We start from the raw sequence: 24102 nt of genomic DNA, 5'->3' as shown, positions 1-24102 counted from the left end.
TCTTTTTGTGAGGTTCATGATTCATCATCTAAAATATTTCTTAGCTCTGGACTCCTGTTTTAAAAATATCACTGCAGCTTATGTAAATATTTAACTTTTAAACTTTTCATTTGAACTCTGTATAGAAATCTCAATTTACAAGAGAAGGGTATCTACAGCTGACATTTAGAGAAACATCGGTCATCAGCACTTTCTACAAGGGGCCCACAGACTGTTTCAAGTCCTATAAGAGGAAAGAGCTGCAGATGGAGCAGGTAGCAGAGGCATTTCCTCCAATGCTGCTTCCCAGAGATGACTGAATATGTGGGCATAGACGTATGCACAGTCTAGATCATGGGTAAACAGCAGGGGTGGTGCTTGTTCAACCAGAAAGTGCAAAAGGCAGAAGGTAACTAAGAATGAAGTAGGGAATGACAACCAAGAAGTTCATAGGCACTGACATCTCAAGCTATTCAAGTAGGTGTGACAACAGGCCATAAGTCCCGTGTACCCTTCACCCTCAAAGGCAGGAAGAAGGTCCCAAAGCAGATCATGAAGTGGGGTGCTACGCTCACTGGCTACAAACTAGAAAGTGTAGAGAGCCAACAACCCATAGGACGACCTATTTGAAGAAATCAAATTAAGAGCTCCATCTCACACCATTCATCAGCATCCATTACATGTGGATTCCAAATCTCAATTAGCAGTAACTATAGCAGTAAGGATGATGAATCAAGAAAATGATTGGTTCAAAGAAAGGTTGAAATGGGATTCCATCAAACTTTAAGACTTCAAGCTATCTTTTGTTATGCATGAATTAGATGCTGGGGAATTCAAGACAAACCACAGATAGAAGATTGCATTTGTGAAATTCACAACAGCTAGAACACAAGAAATATCAACAGAAGAGCAGAAGATGTAGCAAATTACCCAGAACAGAAATAGCCAGTAAAGACTGAAAATATGCTCCGTTTCCTGGCAAATCCAGTTAGGGCAGATTAAAACATAGATACAACAGTTGCATCAGTCAGGCAAGAGTTGAAATGTTTCCTAACAGTGTTGATTGGAGCATGAGAAAACAGTTTGTCTCACTACGATTATGTAGGTGTAAACAATGGTAAAGCCAAAGACTAAAAATTTAGGATATGTATAGCCTCAAAGCAGCAATGATACTTTTTTTTTTTTGTTTTTACGAGACAGGGTTTCTCTGTATTGTTTTGGAGGCTGTCGGTCCAGAAATCCGTCTGCCTCTGCCTCCCGAGTGCTGGGATTAAAGGCATGAGCCACCACTGCCGAGTAGCAATGATACTTTTAATTTTTCTCTTTGGGATATCCATAACTCACATACCCACAAAGACAGTGCATCAGGCTGGCCACTACTCTATGTTATAGGAGGTTTGCTGTTGCCCAAATTAGAAACAAACACCAAAAATTCATCAATGGGAACTTTCTTACCACTAAATATGTTTGCAATCCAATATTAGAACACAATAGAGCAACTGAAAAGAAGGGGATAGCCTCATAATGAACATCTCTAAGACATTCTGTGAAGTCAAAAGCAAGTTTTGAAACAGCAAAAATAATATAACAGGATAAAATGGATTTGAACAAAACAAAATACATTATTTCCACAATTATGTATGTTCACACCAGGAAAGAAAACCAGAATTAACCAGAAAGATTGCTCTCATTCCTGATTCAGAAAAACAAAACAAAACAAAAAAACCAAAACAACAACAACAAAAAAACCCCACTAGTGTTGGGATTATCAGATTATCAGAAAATGTTGAAGACATTTATAGTGCTTTACTGTATTACTTAAGAGGAAATTATTTATTTATTATCTGCATTTAAAAAATCTGTATCAAAATACAGTAGAATTTTTCCCTCTCATTCCTTTTTAAATCTTAAGTAATTGCCTCCCTTTCCCCAAAGCTCCTCTTTTATGGTAAGATGGAAAGTTAAGTGAAATTTCTTAAGCTTCTCAGATCTGAACTAAACTGGTTTTATTTTTACATCAAACTTGGCACAGAATCAGGCCATCAAATTGCAAGACAATATTCTCCTGTGTCAGAGTCTAGATAGGAGTATGTGGGTGCTTCTATCTTGACCCTTTCCTCAGATTCTCATAGTGATATGGACTTTGTGGCTAGCACTCCCTGTTATGATTACTAGTGTTCAGGTGGCAAAGTCTAGTACAGGCAACCTCTTTGGTACTTGGTGTGGGCAGGAACTTCTTCTCACCCATGACTTATAAATAAATGTATCCTTCTTACATACCCTACACTTACACCAGAAAAACCACTGTGCTTAAAATAAAATAATCATATTCAGCAACTCATTTTTGCTAATTATATTCAGTAAACTTTACAAAATCAACGGTAAGTGGAAAAATTGTCAAAGTAAGTCCAGCAATGGAACAAAGTATGAACATTCATTTCTAAAAGTGATATTCACATTCATCTGCTTGCACTAACCCAAATATCCTGTCATTGTTTCGATAAACACATTTCAGCTCTCTAAAAATTACTGCTAGCACTGGTTTTTAATTCTGAAACCTATCATTTGTGCTGTCTGTCTTCTTTGTCACCTATCATTTCTATGGTGACAAGTCAAAGAAGCAGTTGGGTAAGACAGCATGGCATTGTCTACAGGAGGAAGCCAGCTGCTTGAAAACAGTGGCTTTGTCACAAGATGCTGTGAAGTCATGAAAAGAAATGGACATATACTAGACATCATGAATGTGTGGGCTCCTTCCAGTGATATACAAGGCAAGCTCTTATAACAAGGCTCTACTGAGATGTTCTTAAGCCACCGTTCTTGCCTGTGAGCTCAGAAGGCTTCCTGTGAATGCTAATCAAGCTGCTTCCACACAAGCTTCATGGAGCCAAGGCAGTGCATGTTAGGGGATGACTCAGAAAGATGAGCATCTTATATTAAATACCAATGTAAGCTTCCCAATCACAGAAAACAAATGTGTAAACTCAAATTGTAACCTTAAATGTATTATATTGTTTTCTCTGTGATGTCTATAGCACTGCCAAAAAGGAAAAGCCCATATTTTACACAAGTATTCCTCTAAGGAGCATCATAATTGCACCACTCAGCCCAAATCCTTCAAAGGATCTTATATACAACTTCAACTAAAAGCCTGGCGTGCTGCCCTCTGTTTGTGTGCACAGTTTGTCCAGCCTGCATAGACTCTAATGCATTGTTTACACTCGTCCAAGACCAAAACGTGGATACATCACTTGATCTGGTTCCAAGACTGGGCTTAAAGCCAGAAAGAAAATGACAAACTTGAAAATGTGGTAAGTTTCTTTTATTATTATTTTCTTAAATCCTTTCATCTTTTAGAGTCTAACATATATGATCATTGACCAAAAAATAAACCTCTAAACTGATAAATGAATGAGGAATGACTTAAAGATATCAGAAGTAGAAAGTAAAATTTACCATGTCTTAACTAAGATTAATATCCATAAGAGGAAAAACAATAAAGAGACAGAAGAAATCCCTCTCCCTCCCCCCACTATTTGTTCCCATTGGCTATAAACAATGAGGACCAAGAGGGAAAGGCTGATATAAAACACATAAAGATATTTTCTACATGGAAAATATTCCTGGATGAAAATATTGTGCTCCTCGAACAATAGAGATGCATCAAAGAGCCTTTGGACTTACCCCCTTCTCTTCCTCAAGCAAAGAAATGTTTATGATTGGTCTTTTAGTGGAGCTTTACTGAGTTGCCATGAATTATTTAAAAACCCCAAAATATATTCTGTTGCTTTTATGGAAATTTGATTTACAAGTTGAAAGAATCAAACTGACAGTCTGGTCTCTTGTTCAAGCACCCAACCTTTAGAAATGCTCTAGGCATTATAAATAAATCTTTCACAAATATAGCCATGACTGTTCTAAAAATAGTCTTTAGGAGTGAAAAAAAACTCTTTCAAGTCATTGTTTTATACATAACAGCAGGAAACCAAACAGAATGTCTAAGCCAATGTGATTAACACACCCAGTAACAAACATGAGCATTAAGAATGAAATCTTACCCACCAATAATTTTTGACACTAACCTAAGTTCTATGGTTTACTCCTACATCTATGGCCATGAAAGCTTTCAGAACACACAGATAGTAGTTAGATATAACTCTGGGACTATTAGGGTAGAATTTGCTTCTTAAGATATTGGGAGCTGACTAGTTCAGAGCTGGCCTTGAGAGGATGCACACTCTCATGATAAAGTTTCCCAGGTCAGTTACCACCTGTGCTCACAAGTGTAAAAGGCTTCCCAAGGCATAGTCTAAGACCAATTATCCAAGAACTTAGAATACCTTGGATATAATGTGGTGTTTCACAAACTAATATTTGAACCCCATTGTACAACAATTGAGGAGCTACTAGCTGTTACAATATTGGATTCTAAATGTATTTAATACTCTCAAAAACAACAACAACAACAAATTACCTCTTCAGATGTCAAAACCTAGAAGACCCAAATACTCTGTCTACTGGGCCTCTTAGGTGACAGTAAATCTTGAAATAATAGCCACTTCTGATGAATATTCTTGTCTAACTGCCCACTAAACCTCAAACAAATCTTATGGTCTGAAAACAGTTTTTAATAATTCAGTATGAAATTGTAAATTTGCTTTATCAAAATTGAACTACTGAATTCTTAGTATTGTGAGCAGAAAGCTAATGTGGGAAAATTCTTGAAAACTCAAGAAAAAGGTTAAAGGAATCTTAGCTTTAATTTTAACACTGTTCTAGTATGTTCCCTGTTGCTGTGATAAACATAATGGCCAAAAACAACTTGGGGGGGTGTTTTCTTTGGCCTATGGATTAGAGTATATACCCAAGGAAAACAAAGGCAGAAACTCAAGGAAGGAACCTGGAATCAGGAACTGAAGCAGAGTTCCCAGAGGAAGACTGTTTACTGGCTTGATTCTAAGTTCATATGTTAGGCTACCTTTCTTACATAGGTAGGCCCACTTATCTATGGATGGTACTGCCAATGGTGGGCCTGACTCTACTACATCAATTATAAGTAATAGATACCCCACATCCACGTCCGCAGGACAATGAAGGAGACAATTTCTCAACTGAGCTTCCCTCTCCTGAGATGTGTCAAGTTGACAACCACAGTTAGCCATCACAAACATGAATACATTATCAAGACCAAATCAGGCTACTATTGGCAAAACTGGTAAATATAGCACAGAAGAAAGAGGGGAAAAAGGACTGACTGTTGAACCTTTGGTCATTAAGGTCAAAAGGAATTTTCTCAGCAGCTTTCTTCATTCTACATTAGTCAAGACAATAAAAGTCCAGGATCATGTTCACCAAATGTAATCCACAAACCGGAGGTCTTGTCTTAAACAGAAAACAACAATTATTCTAGGATTTAGTGAACCCAACATTTCACACTAGGTCCTAAGACTGTTAACCTGAGTTCCTGGAAGTAGAATCAATAAGTACACTGCAAACGGTCATCTGTTAAATGGGTAGACTTATATATAAGGAAAACAAATAATTTGTAAGTAACCAACAGGATAATGTAAGGAAGACATCTTATCTCTTACCTTATTTTGATCTGTCCAATAAAAGAAAAATCCCTGAGGATCCGTCCTCAAAATAATTGGAGTAACAATAGTGGAGTCCTAGGAAATGAAGGAAGAAAGCATGCATATCAATTCATGTCCCTGTGGGAAGTTACTGAAGAAGCAATCATGCAGAAGTGATTTTCCAAGGTTATTAATTATTAAAAAAATTTTCAAGCAAAGTAGACATGGTAATTTTTAACTTCGTAAAATTATTAATCAGAAGATTGATATGATGACTGTCAGGTAAAAGTGATTGTTGTACAAACATGAGGATCTGAGTTCAAATTCCTAGGACCTGCATAAAGGCAAGAATGGTAATAGCTGGCTGTTGCACCAGTGCCCCTGAGGCAATATGGGAGGTAGATATAAGAAAATCCCCAAAAGTCCCTGGGCCAGCCAACCTGATGTAAACAGCATTGAACAACAAATAGGTCTTGTTCCAAATTGGCAGAAAGTGAGGACTGACTCCCAGTACTGTCTTCAGACCTCCACACAAATATCATGGCACCTGTAAACACTTAGAAATACGCAATCACATGCACCAAAAAATTACCAGACACAGAACTGACAGTTATGCAATATTCAAAACATCTCCACACAACTGGATAAAAGAAAATAGCAATGCATGCATCGATTAAGACAAAATTTTAAAGACATTGGCATACTTTGTGTTAGAAAACTGTATTAAGATTTCCAAATAATGTTAACACTAACCATCATTATGCATTTTATATAATTAAGGTTAATTAAAATCCATGCTTGTGGATAATATTTTAAATTACATTTGCTCCACAAAATGATTTTTAATTGTACCAAAGAGACTAAGCATAGCATTTGGGCCTTGCTGTTTCCAAGGTAACAGTAAATAAGGCCATCTTTCACATACTTGGAAAGGTGCATACAAAATTGTTGCAGCTTTAAATTTCATATACTAATCTGAAGTATCATAAGCAAATAGTGCTCTGAATTCAGTGCACAATGCTAAGAAGCTAGGTTATATGCATTGAGCTATAACAACGAACACTGTTGAGATACATTCTGTTCTCCCAGCAATATTCAACAAGACTTACTTCTTGCACACACCCATGTGCACACACACAAATATGGACTTCATAGATTTTTAAAACTTAAGTAAAACTACATCATTTCCTCTTCCTTTTCCTCCCTGTACCCTCATTCTAATCTATCTCAATTTAAATTCATGGCTTCTTTTTCCTTTATTTGTTACACACATATATAATATATAATATAATACATATATATATACATACAACATATATATATGTATATATATATATATATGTAAAACCTGCTGAGTCCATTTAGTGTTACTTGTGTGTATATGGTTTCAGGGCTGACCACTTGGTATTAAATAATCAAGTAGGGGGCTCATGGCTGGGGTAAGACAAATTTTCCCTCTCTCGGAAGGCATTAGTTAGCCATGAGATTTCCCCTTCCATGTGAGCATGTTTAGTGGTGAACTCAAATACTCAGGTCTTTGCAAAAAATGCACTTTTTTGAGATCATAATTACATCATTTTCCCTTCCATTTCCTCCCATCAAAAATTCCCACATACTTCTCTCTTTCAAATGTATGGCCTCTTTTCATTAATTGTTACATGCTTGTATTTGTATGTGTGTATGTATATATGTACATTCCTAAATATAAACTTCTCAGTCTACACAATGTTACTCAAATGCATATTTTCAGGACTGATCATTTAGTATTGGATAGCCAACTGCTGTGCTCTTCCCCAAGAAAGACAACCTTTCCCATTCTCAGCATTCCTTAGTTGTCTATAGTTCTTTGTGTAGGGTTGAAAGGACATAACTGTCACTTTGTTGTTGTTATTTTATGTTTGCTTTTAAGATTGTACTATAATTACAACATTTTCCCTTTCAATTCTTTCTTCAAGCCCTCCCATATATTCCTCCTTACTTTTTCAAATTTCATGCCTCTCTTTTATCAATTGTTACTGCATGCATTCATGTGATACATATACACTACTAAATGTATCCTATTGAGTCCATATAAGATTACTTGCATATATGTTCTCATGGCTGACTGTTCTGCCCTAGACAATCGATTGGTGCAGGAGGACCACCTCTCCCACTCTGAGCTTTCCTCAGTTGCCTGTTGTCCTTTGTGCAGAGTTGAGGCTTCATGGGCTTTTCTCCATCCAGCATTAAATGTCCATAGTTGTCATCCTTCCTTGCTCAGCTCACATTTAGATGGTCTTGTGGAAACACAATTATTGGAGGAAAATCTACAAGCACTAATTTACTAAACCAGCAAAATCCCTAACACTCTAAACATTTGTCCTTATATCCACAGATAAATACAGTCTTCACTCCTCTTCAGGGAAACTTCCCTTGCCATAGACAGAGACCACTACAGAAAGCCACAACAAATGAACACACAGAGTTGTTGAGCTCCTTCCCAATGGATACATCAAGAAAACATTCCTACATGTAAGGCCCAGGGAAAATTGCAGAAGAGTGGGCAGAAAGATTGTAAAAAACAGAGGATCAGGGATTTTGGTGTGATGTTGTGTCTCCTAGGGTTGGAGAGATGGTTTGGCCATTTTAAAGCAGAGTTCACAACGAAAACATCAAGAGATTTTGTCTCACTAACCGCCATTGTTTTCCTTTTATTGAAAACTGATTTTGTTTCCTTATATAATATATCCTGATTACAAGTTACACATCCTTCTACTCCTAGTTCCCCCCACCTATCTGGATCCACTCCTTGTCTGTCTCTCATTATCAAACAAAGTAGGATTCTAAGGGATAACAGCAAAATACAATGAAATATAATATAATAAGATATAAAACATATAATAAGATAAATAAAAAAACTAACACATTGGACTTGGACAAAACATGCAATCAGAAGGAAAAGAGACAAAGTGAAGGCACAAGAAACATATCCACTTGTTCAAATACCAACTGGAATAAGATTTTTTAAAATCTATAAATCTATTCAAATATCAACAACCAACTGGAAGCCATAACATATAAACACAGGATATGGTATGGACCCATGCAGACCCTGTGCAAGGTGCCTCAGTCTTTCTGAGTGCATATGTTGATGATGTTGATTTAGAGGACCTCATTTTCTTGGTGTCTTCCATCCTACTCTTCCTTGTGGTTCACTGAGTCCCAAGGGGAGATATTTGATGGAGACATCCTATCTAGAGCTTAGTGTTTCAAAGTCTCTCACTCTCTGTTTATTGTCTGGTCATGGGTCTCTGTGTTTGTTCCCACCTGCTTCAGGAACAGCCTCTGACAATGGCTGAGCATGGCACTAATTTATGGGTCTAACAGAATGCCTTTAGGAGTCATTTTATTATTACATTTTACTTTTTTTTTAGAACAACAATATTTGGTTTTACCCTAGGTCTATGGGCTATCTAATCTCAGGTTCTTTGTCACACAGTGTCAGATCAGGTATGTGTTCCATCTTTGGAGTGGACCTTCAGTCAAATCAGATATGGGTAGGTTACACCAACAGGCTTTGTGCCAACATTGTACAATGTCATATCAATCCAAGGTTTTGTAGATGGGTTGGTATTTATGTTTATCTTTTTGTACCATACAGAATACCCTTAGGTACCAAACATGCTAGAATATGTGAAAAAAGGCTCTATGTAGGCATCAGTTTAACTTGTCTGTATTCAATGAGTTTTGCATGTGTTGTTTTCACTAATGTGCCTTGCCATCAGTTTGCAGAGAGCTGTCTTGGCAATAGCCTGAGTTGTTTGGGGATTAGCATGAGACCCCTTTGGCCAAAAACTCAGTTAGATATAACTCAATCTTGGTACAGGACGCTTCATTTGTGACAAGAGATGGCCATCTAGGGATCTGTCTCCCCATTATTTGGCAACTTCCTATATGTATATATTTTAAGAAGCCTCCACTGTATTAAGTTTCCATACTACCCCTCAGATGGCCCTTAATTTTAGCTGTCTCTCCCTGTATTCCCTCCATTTTCCCTCTCTTCCTTTCCCCTCCCCATTTGGTCATCCCATTCCAGCCCCGCCCCATCCATCCATAATTTTCTAAGTTATTTCCCTTTCCAAATGAGATCTATTTGTCCCCTCTAGACCCTTATTCTAGACCTAACCTCAGTGGTCCTATGGATTATAGGTTGGTTATCATTGACTTAAAACTTATATCCATATATAAGCAAGTAACATATTTCTCTTTCTGGTTCTGGGATACCCAACTCAGCATGAATTTTTTTCTAGTTCAATCCGTTTACCTTGTAATTTTGTGGTTTCATTTTTTAACAACTGAGTAATACTCCACTGTATAGATGGACCACATTTTTTTATCTATTCATCTGTTTAGGGACATCTAGGTTGTTTCCAATTTCTGGATATTATGAATAGAACAGCAATGAACATGGTTGGTCAAGTGCCTTGTGACAGAATGAAGGGTCAATTGGTATATGTCCAAGAGTGACATAGCTGGATCTTGAGGTAGATTGATTAGTATCTCCCTGAGGAACTGTCCCACTGATTTCCATAGAAGCTGTACAACTTTGCAGTCCCACCAGCAATAGATGAGTGTTACCCTTACTCCCCATCTTCATTTGTTTAATTGATCTAACCAATTCTGATGGTTGTAAGATGAAATCTCAAAATAGTTTTGATTTGCATTTCCCTAATGAATAAGGATGTTGAACATTTCTTTAAGTGTTCCTCAGCTATTTGAGTTTCATTTGAGAATTTTCTCCTAAATCTGTACCTCATTTCTTTTTTAATTCAACTGTTTTCTTGTCATCTACCTTCTTAGTTCTTTATGTATTTTGGGTATCAGTCCTCTAGTAGATGTGGAGTTGGTATATAACAAATCTTTTCCCATTCTGTGGACAGATGGTTTGTCTGAACAACAGTGTCCTTTGCCATACAGAAGCTTTCAGTTTCATGAGGTCCCCTTTATTAATTGTTGACCTTAGAGCCTATGCTAACAGTGTTCTCTTCAAGAAGTTGTCTCCTGTGCCAATGAACTCAGTGATATTCCCACTTTCTCATCTGTCAGGTTCAGTATATCTAGTTTATGTTAAAGTCTGATTCATTTGGAGTTGAGCTTTGTGCAAGGTGTGGATCTATTTGTATTCTTTTACGTACAACCATCCAGTTTAACCAGCACCATTTGTTGAAGGGGCAATCTTATTTCCAGTGTGTATTTCTTCCTTCTTCACCAAAAATCAGATGCCCATAGGTGTGTGGATGTGTTTCTGGGGCTTCAATTATATTCTATTATTTGATGTGTCTGTTTTGTGCCAATACAATGCTTTTTTATTTCTATAGCTCTGTAGTACAACTTGAAATTGGGCATGGTGATACTTCTGGCAGTTTGTTTATTCTAATTTAGGATTGTTTTAGCTATATGGATTTCTGTGTATGTTTCCATATGAAGCTGATAATTATTCTTTGAATATCTATGCTGAGCTGTGTTAGAATTTTGATGGGGAATGCACTGAATCTGTAGATTGCTTTTGATAGGATGGCCATTTTTAACTATAATAATCCTAACCATACATTTTCCATTTTCTGATACTTTTTTCAATGTCTTAAAGTTCTTATCATACAAGTCTTTCACTTGCTTTGTTACAGTTACCCCCAAGATATTTTGTATTATTTGAGGCTATCAAGAAAGGAGTTGTTTGCTTGATTTCTACCTCAGTTCATTTGCCATTTGTGTGACTGTGAAACTGATTTTTCTGAGTTAATTTGTTGAAAGAGTTTCTTGGGGGAATTTTTAGGGTCTTATATATATACATATATATATATTATCATATCATCTGCAAATAAAGATACTCTTGGACTTCTTCTATTTCAACCTATATCACCATGATCTCTTTCAGTTATCTTATTGCTCTAGGTAAATCTTCAAGTACTATATTGAATAGATATGGAAAGAGTGGACAACCTTGTCCTTGTTCCAGATTTAAATGGAATTGCTTTGAATTTCTCTCCATGTTGGCTATGGGCTTGCTGTAAACTGTCAATATTATGTTGTATACCTAATCTCTTCAGGATTTTTAACATGAAGGAGTGATGGGATGGACTACGTCAAAAGTGTTTTCTGCATTTAATGAGATCATCATATGGTTTGTTTCTTTCAATTTGTTTATATGATAGAATATATATATATATATATTGATTTTCATATGCTAAACCATTCCTGTATCTCTGGGATGAAGCCTACGTGATCATGGTGGACATCTTTTTCATGTGTTCTTAGATTAAGTTTGCAAGTATATTCTTTTCTTTTTTAATTTTTATTTTTAAATTTAAATTTAAATTAGAAACAAAGTTGCTTCACATGTCAATCCCAGTTCCCTCTCCCTTTGCCTCCCCTCCTCCCATGCCCTCCCACCAACTCCCCCCCAATAACCTCTCATTTTCCCAGGGATGGCGAGGCCCTCCATGGGGGTGTCCTTAGTCTGTCATTTCATCCAGGGCAGGGCCTAGACCCTCCCCCAAGAGTCCAGGGTGAGAGTGCAGCTCTCATTGTTGGATGGACACCCAAAGTCCATTTGTATGCCAGGGATAAATACTGATCTACTACCCAAGGCCCAATAGATTGCCTAGGCCTCCTCACTGACACCCACATTCAGGGGGGTCTTGATAAGTCCATTCTGGATTTCCAGCCATCAGTCTGGGATTCAAGAACTAACCCTTGTCAGCTCAGCTGTTTCTGGGGGTTAATCTAGCCCAGTCATAACCCCTTTGCTCATCAGTTCTCCCTCTCTGTAGTATTTTACTGTGAATTTTTTGCATCAATGTTCCTAAGGGAAATTGATCTGCAATTAACCTTTTTTGGGGGGCCTTTATTAGATTTGGGTATCAGCATAACTGTGGCCTCATGAAAGATATTGAGCAATATTCCTTCTCTTTCCATTTTGTGGAATAATTTGAAGAGTATTGGCATAACTCTTCTTTGAAAGTCTACAGAATTCTTTGCTAAAATCATCTGTCCTTGGGTAGTTTTTTAATTATTGTTGTTGAAATTTTTTTAATTACTGCTTCTATTTCACTAGGGGATTATAGGTTTGTTTAAATTGCTTATATGATCTTGATTTAACTTTGGTAAATGGTATATATCAAGAAAAGTATCTACTTTCTTTTATATTTTTTAATTTGGTGGGGTATAGGTCTTAAAAGTATATCCTTATGATACTCTGGATTTTTTTAGTGTCTGTTGTTATGTCTCCCTTTTCATATCTAATTTTGTTAATTTGGATATTCTCCCTGCCTTTTAGTTAATTTGGATAAGATTTTGTCAATCTTACTGTTTTTTCTCAGAAAAAAAGGTCAACAGTCTCCGTTTCTCTGTACAATCTTATTTTACATCTCAATCCCAGTTCCTTCTCCTTCCCATCCTCCCATGCCCCTCACCAATGCCCCCATTTAAACCCCATCCACTCCCCAGGGATGGTGAGGCCTTCCATGGGAGATCATCATTCTGTATTGTTTTTATTGTTTCGATTTTATTGATTTCAGACCTGAGTTTGATTATTTCTTGCCATCTACTCCATTTGGATTTGTCTGTGATTCATTCTTTTTGTTCTAGAGCTTTCAGGGGTGGTATTCAGTTACTAGTATGAGATAGCTTCCATTTTTCTATGTAGGCACTTAGTGTTATGAACTTGTCTCCTAGAGTCACTTTCATTATGTCCCATAAGTTTAGGTATGTTGTGTATTTATTTTCACTCAATTCTAGGAAGTCTTTAATTTTTTCTTCATTTCTGCCTTGACCCATTTTTCATTGAATAAAAAAACCACTTAGTTTCTATGAGTTTGTAAGCATTCTATTGTTCCTGTTGTTATTGATATCTAGCTCTAATCTATGGTGGTTAGATAACATGCAGGGCGTTATTTCAAATTCCTCGTACCTGTTGAGTATTGCTTTGTTTCCAAGTATGTGGCCAATTCTGGGGAAAGTTCCATGAGCTCCTGGGAAGAAGGGGATCTTTTGTGTTCGAGTGAAAGATTCTATAAATACCTATTAGGTTCATTTGATTTTTAACATCAATTAGCTACATCATTTCTCTGTTTAGTTTTTGTCTGAATGACCTGTCTATTGGCAAGAGTGGGTTACTGAAACCTCCCACTCCTGGTGTGTAAGGGTCATAGTGTGATTTAAGCTATAGCAGTGTTTCTCTTACGAACTTGCATGGCTTTGTGTTTGTTCCATAGATATTAAGAATTATAATGTCCTCTTAGTTAATTTTCCCTTTGAAGAGTATGTGGTGTCCTTCCCTATCTCTTCTGATTAGTTTTGGTTTGAAGTCTATTTTGAAAGATTTTTTAAATGACTACAACAGCTTGTTTCTTTGGTCCATTTGCTTGGAATATATTTTTCCACCCCTTTACCCTGGAGTGATGTCTATCTTTGATGTTAAGGTATGTTTCTGGATTGCAGTAGAAAGATATATCCTGTATTCTCATCTATTCTGTTGGTCTGTGTCTTTTTGTTGGGCAATTGAGACTATTGATGTTGAGAGATACTACTGAGCAGTTTCTTGAGTCCTGTTTTTGCTTTTGGTTTTGTTTGTATGTTTTGGTGTTCTGGTGATTGTGTGTGTGTGTGTGTGTGTGTGTGTGTGTGTGTGTGTGTGTGTGTGTGTGTTGTGTGTGTGTGTGTGTTTCCCCTTTTTTGAATTGCTGGTCTGGGATTGTTATGTGTAGTTAACCTCTTTAGGTTGGAATTTTCCTTCTAGTGCATTCAGTAGGGCTACGTTTGTAGACAGATACGGCTTAAATTTTGTTTTATCATGGAGTATCTTATTTTCTTCATTGACAGTGATTGAAAGCTTTGCTAAGTATAGCAGTCAGGTCTGACATCTGTGGTCTCTCAGAGTCTATAGAATATCTGTCCAGGACCCTGGCTTTCAAAGTCTCTATTGAAAGATATGGTGTTATTCTAATAGGTCTGCCTTTTTATGTTACTTGGTCTTTCCCCTTTGCGTCTTTTAATAGTCTCTCTTTGCTTTGTATGTTTAGTGTTTTGATTATTATGTGCCAAGGGGACTTTCTTTTCCAGTCCAGTCTATTTGATGCTTTGTAGGCTTCTTTAAGTTGGAGAAATTTTCTTCTATGATTTTATTAAAAATACTTTCTGTGTTTTTGTCTTTAGGTTTTTTTCTCCTTCCTTTATTCCTAGATTTGGTATTTTCATGGTGCAACACATTTCCTTGGATGTTTCAGGATTTTCTTTTTAATTTAACATTTTCTTTGACCAAGATAACCATTTCTTCTGTAATGTCTCCAATGCCTGAGATTCTCCCTTCCATTTCTTATACTCTGTTGGTGAGGCTGTCCTCTGAAGTTCCTGTTCTAGTTTCTAAATTTTTCATTTCCACATCTCTCAGTTTGGGTTTTCTTAATTGACTAACTCTTTTTCCACTTTAAGATCTTGAGCGATTTTATTCATTTCCTTCAACTGTTTGTGTTTTCATAGATTTCTCTGAAGAATTATTTGTTTACTCTTTAAGTACCTTTACCATAATCATAAAGGCTATTTTAAGGCATTTCTCTTGTGCTTCAGCTATATTGCAATAATCAGAGCTGCTATGGTAGGTTTGCAGGGCTCTAGTGGAGACATTGTCCTGGCTGTTATTGATTGTGTTTCTATGCTAGTGTCTAGGCATCTGGGTTTGGGTAGATTATAATTCTAGGTGCTGATATCTGTTCTAATCTTTGTTGGTGAGTGTTTTGTTCCTTGGTTTCTGTTTCCTCTATGGTTCTTAGGAGAGTGTGGTGGCTTTGTGGTGCCTGGGATCCTGTAGGTGTGGGCACTGCGGGTTCTAGGTAAAATTCATATTTTAGGTGTTGGGAGCTGACACTTAGGAAAGGAGATGGAGGATGAGGAGGCCTCACAGAAGGGAGGTAAGCAGGATGCTCCACCAGGATTTGCTTAATCCCCTGAGAACAGAAGCAGAAATTGAGGAGAAGCCCTAACAGGTGGTCTGCTATAGAGCTAGGATAAGAATGGGAGATTGGACTTGGAAGAATGGGAAGGGAGAGGTGAAGATTTGCAGTTGCCTCCTGCTTCCCTTGCTCAAATAGCCTGTGTGTTCTCAGGGAATGCCTGCTGGAGTTGGGGGCTGGAGTAAAACAATGAGTGGGGAGAGGGGAAGTTAGGAAGGGAAGATTTGTGTAACCAACTGGAGGTGGGGACAGAGGGCAAGGATAGCCTCAGCATGTGGTCTGCTGCAGAACTATGGATGAAACTAGGGGGTTGGATTTGGAGGAGAGGAGGAATAGGTGAAGATCTCGAGTTAGACTATCTACTTCCCTGGCTGAAGTCCACATTTTTTCCCAGCATTTTCATATATATCCTAACCACAGCAAATCCTATCCTCTACATAATCTAAGGTAGTTTTAATGAAAACTTACAGAGATAACTTTGGAAGCATGTATTGTTTGCTCACGATAGGCAGAATAGCAGCAATGGATTTTCAGTTCCCTGTAAGTTTAATTTTAAGAGCTCAGCACTGGAGGCTGTCCACTTGATTTCCAGTGTTTCTCTATCCTCTTTCTGAGTTCCTCACTGTGCAGGAATAGGAATGCAGGGGTAGCAGATGATACACATGTGTGAAAGTTGCAAAAATCGAAGAGGGTGATTTTAGTAAGGCACTTTTAATACATGCATGCCACATAACAGTGTTTTCTACTAATATTGATATAGTTAAAAAACAAGTGTTGTCCTAGGATATGAAGTGAAAGCACCTGCTGCTCAAGCCCAGGAAACTAAATATGACCCTGGGGAACCATGCATGCCCAGAACCTGTGTGTAAAAGTCTGGGTGCCTATGAAGAGGCTTAAGACAGAGGTAGAATTAATTGGTCAGAAGTTCACAGGCCAGCTATCATGGAGTCCTAGTCAAGAGAGACATTGAGTTTCAACATCAAAAGCTGAGAACCAACTCCTGAATGTTGTTCTCTGACTTCCACTTGTGGCAAACAAGTGTATGCTCACACACAAAAATAATTATAAATAAAAATGTACTAAAGGATTAAATGCATGCATTTAATTGAGCAAAACAGTTGTAACCAAAAATTTATCATTGCTAAGCTCACAGTTGAGTGGCATTACATTTACATACACTTATATTATACAGTGTCATGCCACCACCATCCACTGGCAGATCCAGTTCGTCTTCACAAACTGAAATGCCACAGCCATTATATATTACATGCTATTCATTCCCTTATTCTACAGACTTGGAAACTACCATTTTACTTCCTACCTCAAGAAATCTGATTACTATATGTGATGCTTATAAATGGAAGCATACAATGGCATCCTTTTCTGCCTGGCTCATTTCACTAGCCAAATGTCCTCCATGTTCATTCATGGTGTAGCATTGTCCAACAGCCTTCCTTTTTTAAGGTCTCATATTATAGCAATATCATGTTTTACTATCTATTCAACCTTCAGTGAATCTTTGAATTACTTGCTTTAGTAACTGTGAATAATGCTGCTGTGGATAAAGAGGCATGGACATCTCTTTGAGACTTTCAGTAGACACCCAGGAGTAGAACTGCTGGCTCATGTGGTAGGTCTATCCTTCATATTTTGAGGCAATCACCATCCTGTCTTATTCTAATATTCGTTATGTATTCTTTTTTACAACATTTTTAAAAAATGTATTTGCTTTATGTGTACAGGTGTTTTGTCTTCATCTATGTCCGTGAACCAGTTGCATGTCTGTTGTTCACAAATGTCAGAAAATGTTGGATTTTCTATGAGTGGTGTTGCCAACAGTTGTGAGCAGGCATGGAGGTGCTGGAAATCAAACTGGAGGAGCATCCAGTGCTCTCAACAACTAAGCCACTTCTCCAGCCCCTTTCTACATATTCATAACAGATAGCTTGAAAAATTATCTTTTAATTGGGAAGGAAGAGGTCAAACTTTCACTGTTTGCAGACGATATGACAGTTTACATCAATGACCCAAAGAACTCTACCAGGGAACTCTTACAGCTGATTAACACCTTCAGCAAAGTGGCAGGCTACAAGATCAACTCAAGAAAATCAGTAGCCCTACTATATACAGATGATAAAAGAGCTGAAAAAGAAATCAGAGAAACATCACCCTTTACAATTGCCACAAACAACATAAAATACCTTGGGGTAACGCTAACCAAACAAGTGAAAGACCTGTATTGTAAGAACTTTGAATCTTTAAAGAAAGAAATTAAAGAAGCCCTCAGAAAATGGAAAGATTTCCCATGCTCTTGGATAGGTAGGATCAACTTAGTAAATATGGCAATCCTGCCAAAAGCAATCTACAGATTCAATGCAATCCCCATTAAAATCCCAGCACAATTCTTCACAGACCTTGAAAGAACAATAATCAATTTTGTATGGAAAAACAAAAGACCCAGGATAGCCAAAACAACCCTGTTCAACAAGGCATCGTCCGGAGGCATCACCATCCCCGACCTCAAGCTCTATTATAGAGCTATAGTCCTGAAGACAGCTTGGTATTGGCACAAAAATAGACAGGTAGACCAAGGGAATCGAATTGAAAACCTGGGTATTAACCCACACACGTACGAACATCTGATCTTTGACAAAGAAGCTAAAAATATACAATGGAATAAAGAAAGCATCTTCAACAAATGGTGCTGGCATAACTGGAGACTGGCATGTAGAAGAATGCGAATCAATCCATGTTTATCGCCATGCACAAAACTTAAGTCCAAATGGATCAAAGACCTCAACATAAATCCAGCCACACTGAACCTCTTAGAAGAGAAAGTGGGTGGTACCCTTGAACGAATTGGTACAGGAGACAGCTTCCTGAACATAACACCACTAGAACAGACAGTGAGATCAACAATTAATAAATGGGACCTACTGAAACTGAGAAGCTTCTGTAAGGCAAAGGACACAGTCAGCAAGACAAAAAGGCAGCCCACAGAATGGGAAAAATATTCACTAATCCCACATCTGACAGAGGGTTGATCTCCAAAATTTACAAAGAACTCAAGAAGCAAGTCTCCAAAACATCAAAGGACCCAATTAAAAAGTGGGCTGCAGAACTAAATAGATAGTTTTCAATAGAGGAGTCTAAAATGGCTGAGAGGCACTTGAGAAAGTGCTCAACATCCTTAGCCATCCAGGAAATGCAAATCAAAACAACTCTGAGATACCATCTCACTCCTGTCAGAATGGCTAAAATCAAAAACACCAATGACAATTTATGCTGGAGAGGATGTGGAGAAAGGGGGACACTCCTCCATTGCTGGTGGGAGTGCCAACTGGTTCAGCCACTTTGGAAATCAGTCTGCAGATTCCTCAGAAAAATGGGAATAAATCTACCACAAGACCCAGCAACTCCACTCTTAGGCATATATCCAAAAGATGCCCATTCATACAACAAAGAGGTCTGTTCCACTATGTTCATAGCAGCTTTATTTGTAATAGCCAGAACTTGGAAGCAACCTAGATGTCCCTCAACCGAAGAGTGGATAGAGAAAATGTGGTACAATTACACAATGGAGTACTATTCAGCAGAAAAAAAAATAATGGAATCATGAGATTCGCAGGCAAATGGATGACACTAGAAGAAACCATCCTGAGTGAGGTAACCCAGTCACAAAAAGAGAAACATGGTATGTACTCTCTCATATATGGATTTTAGACATAGATCTGGGGAGTGCCAGCCTACAATCCTATGGCCAGAGAGTCTGGGAAACAGAAACGTCATTTAGTGGCTGATCGAAGAAGAGGCAGACTCCCTTGGTTAAGTACTGAGCTGAACTCAAGAAAGCAGTAACAGAGAGGGAGGACTGATGATCAAAGGGATTAAGACTGGGCTGGTTTAACCCCCAGAAACAGCTGACCAGACAAAGGTTAACTCTTGAATCCCAGGCATCAGCCTCGGAATCCAGCATGGGACTGATCAAGACCCCCTGAATCTGGGTGTCAGTGAGGAGGCCTAGGGAATCTATTGAGCCTTGGGCAGCAGATCAGTACCCATCCCAAGTATACACACGGACTTTGGACTCCCATAGAACAATGTGAGGTGCACTCTCACCCTGAACTCTTGGGGAAGGGTCTAGGCCCTGCCCTATATGAAATGACAGACTATGGACACCCCCATGGAGGGCCTCACCCTCCCTGAGGGAATGAGGGGATAACGGGGGGTGGGGGTGGGGGGAGGGCACGGGAGGAGGGGAGGGAAAGGGAGGGGAACCCGGAACTGACTTGTGAAACAACCTTGTTTCTTATCTAAATTTAAACTGGAAAATAAAAAAAAAAAGAATTACTGGTACACAGAACTTCAGAAGGAGTGAAAAATTTCAAAATCACTTAAAATTTAAATATCAAAAAGGAGACATTTGGAAATAAAATTGTTCTTAAAATGCAATAATAATTCAAAATTGGTTTAGGTGTCTGAGAGATTACATTCATGACAGTTCACAGAAACATTTGCAGACACGTTCCATCATCTGCTCTTCTCAAGATGAGCCAAACAAAAGGCCTGGTAAGCTGCAAAAAGCACGTTCTTTAACTTCCAGACCAATCTGTATTAACCTGCAGGTGTAGTTTGTCATTTTCAGGTCACCTCCTCTTCTTTATCAGAGCAAGGGATAAGATTCCATAAAACATCTTGGTTACAATTCACTACAAGAGTATTAAAAATCAAGTGTTAAAAACCACAATCACTTTTAGAAGCTGAGTCTCTTCTCTTTGGCCTCTTGGCTTTGTTCAGATCCTGCCAATTCTAGTTTATTTGTTCTTCTTCTTGATCCCACATGTGGGTACAGGTCCTCAGTCATCATCGTCTCAGCTTCATGCCTACTTGCTCCATAATAACTCAAGCATTCCAGAACCGACTGGAATTCAGCACTCAAGGCATGATCTGACTCAGAAATCCACAAATCTTCATTTTCAGTTCCATTTGCTACATATCTGCAGAACTCTGTGTTTTCTCCATATCAAAGCAGTCACTCACCCAAGATGCTACATACTAATTGTCAGAATATGTGCCTGGGATTCATGTCTGAAATGCACGGTCATCCTTTCACTCCCAAGGATATGATTTTTAGATCAGTTGGCTGCTCTAAAATTGAGACAAGCATCAGAAGATTTGTTTGTTACCAACCAATTTCTGTTCTACTTTGCTTTCTATGGCTATGATAAACACTATGACTAAAGTAACTTGGGGAGGAAACAGTTTATTTAGTTTACAGGTTACCATCCATCACTTAGGGAATCCAAAGCAGGAACTCAAGATAGGAACTTGGAGGTAGGAACTGAAGTAGAAAACATGGAGGATGCTTCCTATTGGCATTCTCTTCATGACTTATTCAGCTTGCTTTGTTATACAACCCAAGACAGCCTGCCATAACCCAAGATGACCTGCCAGGGGTGGTGTCACTTACAGTGGGTTATGCTTTTCTACAATAATCATTAATTTTAAAAACTGTCCTTACTATTATTACTGATCTTTCGGCTCTCCTCTCTTTCTGTGTCTCTTTACCTCTTTTCTTTTTCTTTCCCCCTCCCTCCCCTTTCTAATAAAATTTCTCACTCAGAAAATAAATAAATAAATAAAAATGTGTCACAGGTCTGCCTACATCCCAACAAAAGGAAACATTTTCTCAATTGAGTTTCCCTCTTTCCAGATGACTCTAGCATCTATCCAGTGGACTGAAATCTAACTAGCACAGGTTTTTTATTATTATTTCTCCATCAATATCAATAGCATGCATATTCCAGAAGATGACAGTTTTGAAATTCTCAGGTATACCAGATATACTAAGCTATGAAAATGGATTGCTGGGACCTTTCCACAGAGTCACTAATAAGTGGCTTTTTTTTTTACTATGTGTAGGATGTAATCTGGAAATCCACACTTCTGATAAGTTCACAGAGATATTGATGCACCTAGTCTAGAGTTCATACTTCGAAAATCACAGTGGTGGTGAGACTTTGAGACAGGAAGACAATGATACCCCAGGGTGACTTTCCTCAGGCACTGCCCACTATTTGGGGGGACAAATATTGCCTTGAACTCACAAAGCACACCATGCTGGATGGCTAGTGAGCCAATAGACATACCTGTATCTGTCGCACACATATGCACATGTCCCTCATACACATGTAACAAGTCTCATATGGCTCAAAGCATATTTCTATGAGCCACTACAGCTACCAACTCTGATTGTGACACCATGAAAACTTGTTTTTGTCATCTGACAATCCTACCTAGAGATTTTCCATGTTTGTTTTGTGTTTAAGTACTGAAAAACAAATGCACTTATTTCTTCATGTGTCAGTCTTCAACATCCAACCTAAAAACTACTTTATACCAGGCTGAGGTAGGCTACAAGCTGACCTGTTTACCGCCCCCTGTGATATTCTTTTTTTTTTTAACAAGGAGAAGGGCATTTATTTTAACAAAAGCAGAGTTTTTTTTAAAATAGCTTGTTTCACATGTCAATCCCAGTTCCTTCTCCCTCTCCTCCTCCCGCACCCCCCCACCATCTCCCCCAGCCTCCCACCCTATTGCCACTTCCTTCCACATACGGGATATCTAGAGTCTGTCATTTCACTCAGAGCAGGGTCCAGCCACTCCCCTAAGAGTCCAGGCTGAGAGAGCATCTCTCTTTGTGTTATGGACTCACGATGTCTGTTTGTATGCCAGGGATAAACACTGATCCACTGCCCAGGGCCCCATAGGTTGCCCAGGCCTCCTCACTGACTCTCACACTCAGGGGGTCCAGATCAGTCCCATGCTGGCCTCCCAGCTGTCGGTCTGGGGTCCAAGAGCTCTCCCCTGTTCAGATCAGCTGTCTCTGCTGGTTTTGCCAGCCCATTCTTTGCCAATTTGCTCATCCCTCCTCTCTCTGTCACTGGGTTTCTTGGGTTCAGTTTAGTGTTTAACTGTAGGTGTTTGCCTCTGCTTCCATCAGTCACTGGATGAAGGCTCCAGGATGGTTATAGACATCAAGTTCATTATCAGGAATGGGTATTCGAGGTGGTCTCTCCACTATTGCTTAGCTTGCCAGATCACTAGAGGTCTCACTGGTGCCAGATATGTCTTCTAATCTATGATTCCCTCTTCCCCCTATTATACCCTATGATATTCTTGAAGGCCTCAAAGAATGTACTTGGAGATAGGGTCTTTAAAGATCTGATAAAGTTAGGAAGTCTTCAGGGTGGGTGTTAATACAAGGTGATGTGATGAGTATCCTTACAAGAAGAGTAAGCCAGGGCACAAACACAAACTGAAGGAGACAGAGGGAGAAGACAGCTAATTGTAAGCCAAGAAGAGAGGCCTGGAACAAGCCCTTCCCTCTGGCTCTTAGAAGAAAGTAAGCTTGCAAAACTTCTGCACATCCAGTCTCCAGAAGCAGCAGGAAAGTCTCTGTTGAAAATCTGTGCTCCTTTGTTAGGGCAAGTCACAGAAATTGATATGAAAATCACCCTAAGCCTCATGACTAACTTCTACCACCAGTCCACCGACCCCAAAGTTCATTCCTCAGCATCTATCGGAGGTGTAATGGCCAAGGTTAGCCACAATTCTGACTTCACAGTTATTCTCATTCTTTCATACTACTGCAAGAGAATGTGTGTGACTAGACACAAGCAATTCTAAAGGTGTCAATACTGTAAAACCAACACAGAAAAAAAACTACAATGGTCCTATTGAGGTGAAAAGGCTATGCCAAGGAAGGAAAGTCCTGAGACAGAATACCAAACATAATACAATTCTGAATATGAAATAAGAACATAATAAATTTAACCTAGGGTGCTTTTCTCCTTGCTGTAACTAAATACTCAATAAGAAGCAACATAAAGAAAAAGGTTTATTTTGGATTATGGTTTGAGGTAAAACAATTTATCACAGTGTAAAGGCATGTATCTACCAGCTCTCTGGGGGTCAGAGAATATGGTACCCACAGGCTCACATGCTCACATCTCAGAGAAACAAGAACCAGAGAGAGAGATAGGGCAGTTAGACGTACAGCAGGTTATAACCCCCCAGGCCTATGCCGTAATGGTGCACTTGCTCTAGGAGGCCCCCTTCCCTAAGTTTCCATGACCTCCACAGTTAGCACCACCAGTCGAGTACCAAGTGGTCAAACACATAAGCTTGTAGGGGACATTTGACATCAAACTATAACAGATGTGAAAGTGGGATGCTGAATTAGCATAACTGAAGCAGAATTTCCAAAAAAGTGATCATTGATGGGTGTTTTCTTCCAGGACTAACAGAAGACTGGAATTCCTCCAAATAAAGGAAAGCAGATAGCCAGGAAGCTTCAGAATAGAAAAGGGAACCAGTGCAGAAAGTCCAATTAAGAAACTTACTTTTAACTGAGAGGTATAAAAATTCCTTTTGACAGAACATGTAGGAAAAGCAGAGGCATGATTCTTTAAATACCACACAGTTTGTGTCAGACACTGAACTCAGGAACAAAAGAAAAGCCTAGACCACCCTGTGATCTACCTGGATGCTCATTATGTAGC

General features: G+C 38.6%; 1 protein-coding gene across 2 annotated transcripts in view; it reads right to left on the bottom strand.

Annotated features, from left to right (window-relative positions):
- The window catches only part of Plcb1 (phospholipase C beta 1), a 667876-nt gene that overhangs the window by 631383 nt on the left and 12391 nt on the right, over positions 1-24102 (bottom strand). For both annotated transcript variants that reach the window (XM_040746354.1, XM_040746355.1), the window contains exon 2: positions 5571-5648. In XM_040746354.1, coding sequence (XP_040602288.1) covers positions 5571-5648 — 78 coding nt within the window. The remainder of the gene's footprint in view (positions 1-5570; positions 5649-24102) is intronic.

Source organism: Mesocricetus auratus, unplaced genomic scaffold, assembly GCF_017639785.1.
Source record: "Mesocricetus auratus isolate SY011 unplaced genomic scaffold, BCM_Maur_2.0 Super-Scaffold_100004, whole genome shotgun sequence".
Classification (NCBI taxonomy): domain Eukaryota; kingdom Metazoa; phylum Chordata; class Mammalia; order Rodentia; family Cricetidae; genus Mesocricetus; species Mesocricetus auratus.
This window is presented reverse-complemented; position numbering and strand designations above follow the sequence as displayed.